The 6,325-nt window shown below is 37.7% G+C and overlaps 1 protein-coding gene across 2 annotated transcripts in view; it reads right to left on the bottom strand.

Moving 5' to 3' along the window:
• Ric1 (RIC1 homolog, RAB6A GEF complex partner 1) overlaps window positions 1-6,325 on the bottom strand; it is an 89,508-nt gene that overhangs the window by 72,859 nt on the left and 10,324 nt on the right. For both annotated transcript variants that reach the window (XM_031390060.1, XM_031390061.1), the window contains exon 2: window positions 2,101-2,208. In XM_031390060.1, coding sequence (XP_031245920.1) covers window positions 2,101-2,208 — 108 coding nt within the window. The remainder of the gene's footprint in view (window positions 1-2,100; window positions 2,209-6,325) is intronic.

Genomic DNA, 6,325 nt, shown 5'->3' with positions numbered 1-6,325 from the left:
AAAAAAAAAAAAACCATCTTTTCATAATGAGCTCCCTGCACCACCCACAGTCTTGCTCTTGCTAAATATGTAGCCCTGGCTGGATTGGACCCTGCTAGGTAGCCCAGGCTTAGTTTGAACTTGCGACAAATGAGCCTTCGAGTCCCAGGTGCTGGGATTACAAGTGTGTGATCCAAGGAACAGTAGAAGCTTCTCTTATGCACAACAACAAAAAAAAATTTATTTTTACAAAAAATGTTCTTTGTACTTGTATCAAGGTTGTAAGAATGCTATTTGACTCTCTTACTCTTCCTCTTGTACTCTTGCCTCTCTCTCTTGCCCTCTTGCTCCCTCTCTCTCCCCATTCCCTTCCCCCCTCTCTTCACATGGCCATGGCCAGCCTCTACTTCTCTACTCTCTCCCTCTTTCTGCCTTTCTACAATAAATGCCTAAAAAAAAAAGAATGCTATTTGAATTGTGATATTTCCTGATAATTAATTTTCTGATAACTCCATATGGGATACAAATGTTCTTTTCTGACTTCTGAAAGTATTATAAGTATTAAAAGCAGTCTGACACTAGGTATGATTCAAACAATTTTATTAGCTGTCACTGAAATTACAATGCATCAGTTTCCTAGATGGGGCCTGTTTACAGTTGTAGAGTGAAGTCAATGCTTAGCAAACCTACAGCAAAGCTGCTTTCCATGTGAGGGTATAACTTAGTCCTGGTGGTAGAGTGCTTACCGTGGCATGTGTGTTGCCCCAGTTTAATCCCAGCACACACAAAAACAGATGTTTCTCAAAGTCATTCATTTCCTATCAAGTAGGTGACTTCTTTGTGTTCAAAACAATGTTAATTTCATCCAATAAAAGCTTCCATTCAAGCTAAAAAAGTTTACAACAAACCCTTACCACTACTGAGCCATCAAACAGCTGTCCAGCAACACTCATTCAAACACTCAGCTCTTATCTCTAACAAAAGCAAAAACAATCAATCACGGGCTTAAAAGTCCCAACTCCACAAGCCTCGGAATCTGTCCAACTATTTCCTTTCCTGTTTCATTATGTTATCTTTGCTTTCAATTAATGCCCTTCTTAATGGAATCCACTTGAGTTTGTTCTGAATTAATAATTAGTTTTCTTAACTTCAGTAAGTACTTATGAATCTGGAGATACTCTATATAGGCTGTGCATACAAAGTGATTCTCAGCTTTTCACACTCAGCACTGACACTACAAATAAACTCTAACAGCAGTGCTATAAAATTTGATAATTCATCAAGAATTGAGCGACTGGGGCCCAAGAGATCGCTCTGAGTTTAAAGGCAGGGCCTGTTATGTGACTGTGAGGTTTGCTATAATAAGCACAGAACTACTTGGTACTTTTGGTCATCTGGAACATTTTCAGATGAGCAGCTCAGTCAACATGATATTCCACAGACTAAAAGGAGGCTGGACCCAAGCAGACAGATGAGCTAATAACAGTGAAGAGAACAGTAAGTGGACAGTGGTTGACCACTTGTGACCACTCCAGTTTGGTCTCCATGATGGAAGATAGGGTAAATAAAAACTAAGTTCCCTAACTTATTTTCTTATTTCTCTTAACATACATTAACTGTGGGCTAGGGGAGAGAGTGGCTCAGAAGACTACAAAGAAAGGGACACAGTGTTGTTTGGGGATGGCAGAAGGGATAAAGTTGACAAAGAAGACACAGTGGCTGCAAGGGGAGAGAGTACAATAGCACAGGCCCACATAAATCAGTGCAGCTTTATATTGCAAAAAGACACTATGTATGTGAAAGATTAACATGACATCATCTTAGAGAATCCAATTTAAATGCAACTTTATGGTTCCTTAAACAAATAATAGTGCGGGGCAGTGGTGGCACATTTCTTTAATCCCAGCATTTGGGAAGCAGAGGCAGGCAGATTTCTGAGTTCGAGGCCAGTGTGGTCTACAGAGTGAGTTCCAGGACAGCCAGGGCTATACAGAAAAACCCTCTCTCAAAAAAAAAAACAAAAAAAACAAAACAAAAAAAAACCAAAACAACAAAAAAAACAAACCCAAAAAACAAAACAAACAAACAAAGAAAAAAAAGAAATTTGAAAGCTCTACTTACTGACACTGCTATCATGGTACTATCTGGCCTCCATTCAGCTTGTTTGTAAGATCCAAACTGAGTAGATGATTTAGCTGGCTCCTTGTATGTTACAATTAACACACTAGGCTGAAAGAAAATAGATATATTTGATTTTAGTAGTATATCATAGAAATATATACAAGCTAAATTTAAACTTTACTTATAGAATATACTGGAAATATTTTAAGCTATTGCATAATATCAAATCATTCACCTTCAATAGTCCATGTAAGTTACCAAAGAAAAGCAAGCTGTTAGTTATGCATACATCTACTGAATAAGCTAAACTGAATCAATAATTAGCAACTTTCCAAAACGGAGCCATGCTCAAATACATTCATAGATGAATTAAGCCAAATAATTAAAAAGGAAATTATGTCAGTCTTCTCTAACCTCCCCTAAGAGGAAGCAACAGTGGACAAGGGTCTCTCCTGATTCATTCTGTGAGGCCAACATTATCCTACCCAAACCAGACAAAACTACTACATGAAAACCAAAAAACCAACAGATCAACCACTCTCAAGAATTTGGATGCAAAAATTTTCAACAAAATATTAGCAAATTGAGTCTAACAAGGAACCATGTATCACGGCCAAGTGGATTATATCCCAGGCATTCAAGGCTGGTTCAACATTCAAAAGCCAAGTAAACAGATTAGAGAAGAAGAAAAATATATATCAATAAAGGCCTCCAAATGCATCTTAACATGTGTAACATCCATTCAGACAACTCTAGCTTGCCAATAAAAAGCTACAAAATCCTCCATATTGTATTACACTTAGTAATGAGAAATTCGAAGTTTTCTCTCCTGAGGAACAAGGTAAGGATGTATTCATTACTATTCATGATAGTAGTACAAGATGCATACCCAACACAATTCTCCAGAATCAAAATCTATGTGTAAAGCAGCACAAATATCACAAGACAAATAAAGAAAATAAAAGGGATACATATTGGGCAGGAAGATATTAAACTGTCTTCATTCACAGATAACAGTGGCATATACAAACTTTCAAAAAAGCAACAGCAAATTCTCAAGTAACTAAGCAGTGACAGCAAGGTTGCAGGATACAAAATTAATACACAAGAGTTAATCATTTTCATATATTCCAATAATGAAAAAGTGTGATTCATAATAAAAAGCATATTTCCAATGAAACATTTAGTATTACAAATCTATAATTATGTATATTAGAAATATTATACCAAATACTAGTGAAAGCTATCAGAGTAAATGAGTAGTCCATCCTAAAGGACAGGAAGGGTCAACACTGTTGAGATATCAATTCTTCCTATTGTGATCTACAAACACACTGCAACCCTAACCCAAGTCCCAGTAGCTATTTGGAAGATGCCAACAAATTAACTCTAAACATTAGATGAAGAGTTTCAAGACAAAGATGAACACCGTTGGAGTGCTAATGCTAAGTTCAAGACATCACTATAGAGCCACAGTAGACATGCAGAAAGAAATACACAAACTGATCAAAGAAACAAACAGCACAGAGAGCCTAAAAACAGACTCACACAGTCAACTAACCATTTTCAAAGAGCAAAGGAATACAGTGCTAGAATAAATGGAAATCGATTTGCAAAAGTTCAAGATGCACTCCTTACACAATTCTCAAGAATTCAAAATAAACCAAAATCCTATGTGTAAAGTGTAAATTTCCTGGAATAGGACATAGTAAAAACCTAGATGACCTCAGATCCAGCAGTGACTTCCTCCAAAGAGTCAGTATTTAGAACGGTTCATATTTCATTAAAATTAAAAGCTGTTCTATGAAATGCTACTAAGAGAATGAGGACAGAGGCATGGAGTAGGGACATGTTTGCAAACACCTAATAATGAACTGCTATAAAAAAAATATACAAATGAAAAATTCAGTAACAAACAAAACAACCCAATTAAAAGTTGGGTAAAAGATCTCAAAAATCACCAAGCAAGAAATACATATAAAAAACAATCTTCCCACAAGATATTCATCTTCCTTTGTCCTTAGAGAAAGTAAATTTAAATAATGAGATAGCTACCATTAAATACCTATTAGAATGGTTAACATTCAGAAGATTGATTCCAAATGCTAGCCAGGATATGATAGAACAACAGGAATTCACATTCTTTGCTACTGAAAATGCAAAATGATAATAGCCACTTTACACAACTGGCACCTTCTTACAAAACCAAACACACTAATTATATAAGGTAGCTTTACTCATCACTTATCCAACTGAGCTAAAAACATGTTCACACAAAAGACAGTTTAAAGACACAAGTGTGGTGTCTCCCAGCACTTAGGAGGCTGAGGCAGGAAAATCATGAATTTTTTTTTTAATTCTTTTTTTTTTAAGATTTATCTACTTATTTTTTGCATATGAATACCCTGTAGCTGTCTTCAGACACACCAGAAGGCGGCACTGGATCTCATTATAGATGGTTGTGAGCCACCATGTGGTTGCTGGGAATTGAACTCAGGACCTCGGAAGAGCAATCAGTGCTCTTAACCACTGACCCATCTCTCCAGCCCCGAGGATCATGAATTTAAGGCCAGCCTGGGTTAGTGAGTTCAAGACTAGATTGGGCTACACTGTAAGAAAGGCTCTGTTTAAATGGCAACAACAACAAAAGTAGAACACAAACTTTATAGTAGTTTCATAAACATTGCCCAAACTTGAAAGTAATCATGATATCCTTTCAGTAATTGATTGACTATGGCAGATCCAGACCTCAAGACATGAAAAAACATAAAGAAACCTTAAATGCATTATTACTGGAAAAGATAAATACTATACAGCTCCAATTATATGATACTTGGCAAAGGACAGACAGACTCTTTTGGTTTTGGTTGTGGGCTTTATTGTTGTTAATTTAAATAGGGAGCATGAGGGCTGGAAGAAGGAAATGAGTAGATCCGTAGACCACTGAGGATTACTTACTGCACCAAATACTCTGTATGTTATGGTCTGGCTGATAAATAGTCCCCAAAGACCTCGGTGTTTTAGGCTTGGTTCCAAGAACCTGGTGCTATTGGGAGGTAGGATAAAGTAGGGCCCTAAGAAATGAAATTAGTCACTGGATGCATGCAAGACACTGGGACCATGGTCCCTCCTTGCTGCCTCCTCCTTCCCATTCTGGGCGGCCATGAGGGGAGTGGCTTCCTCTGCCATATTTCACATCATCATGTATGATCTCTCCACAGACCCCAAAGCAACAGGCCTTACCAACAGGACTGACGCCTCCAAAACATGACACAAAACAAACATCCCCCTTTTTAAGCTCATTATCTCAGATATCTTTGAAGAATAAAAAAGGTTGATTAATATATACTATACTATTATACATTTTTTAAAACCCATAGAACAGAGGATGGCAAGAGGGAACACTAAGGTAAATATGAACTTTCCATAATAATCACAGGTCAGTGTGGGGCCACTGGTTGTAACAAATGTGCTTTGAGGGGAAGTTATTGAGGGAGAGGCAGGCAATATTTGAGGATTCTCTATTCTTGCTGCCTAATTTTATGGAAAACCTAACCTGCTTTTAAAAGTAAAAAGCACAAAGATTTCAGTCAGTGCCTATTGAAGGTTACAAGATAGAACATAATAAAAACTACCAAAACTGAACTCTGACAGCAGAGTGGCTCAGGTTCCTTCCAGTCTCTCTGGGCTGGTGTCCTGAGCAGACCTTGGGTGCAAGCTCTGCAGCCAGTCCCACAATACCCAAAGGAAGCTGCTGCACTCCCAGGTGCTCTAACAAGCCCAGAATCACAGGATCCCAGAGACAGCTTGACTCTGAGGAGTTCTGACACAACCAGGATCACAGGAAGGACAGACTCAGTCAGATTTAGCAAGGGCAAGTAGCACTAGAGATAACCAGATGGCCGGGGCAATTGTAAGAAAATAAACAACACAAACCAAGGTTACTTGGCGTCATCAGAACCCAATTCTCCCACCATAGCAAGTCCAACACACCATCACACCGGAAAAGCAAGATTCAGATCTAAAATCACTTCTCATGATGATGATACAGGACTTTAAGAAAGACATAAATAGCACCCTCAAAGAAATACAGGAGAACACAGGTAAACAGCTAGAAGCTCTTAAAGAAGAAACACAAAGGAAAACTACAATCAAATAGGTGAAAGAAATGAGCAAAAACATCCAGAATCTAAAAATGGAAATAGAAACAATAAAGAAATCAGAA

The sequence above is a fragment of the Mastomys coucha genome, unplaced genomic scaffold (genome assembly GCF_008632895.1).
Source record: "Mastomys coucha isolate ucsf_1 unplaced genomic scaffold, UCSF_Mcou_1 pScaffold21, whole genome shotgun sequence".
Lineage (NCBI taxonomy): Eukaryota > Metazoa > Chordata > Mammalia > Rodentia > Muridae > Mastomys > Mastomys coucha.
Note: the sequence above shows the minus strand (reverse complement) of the source record. Positions and strands in the feature narration are given on the sequence as shown.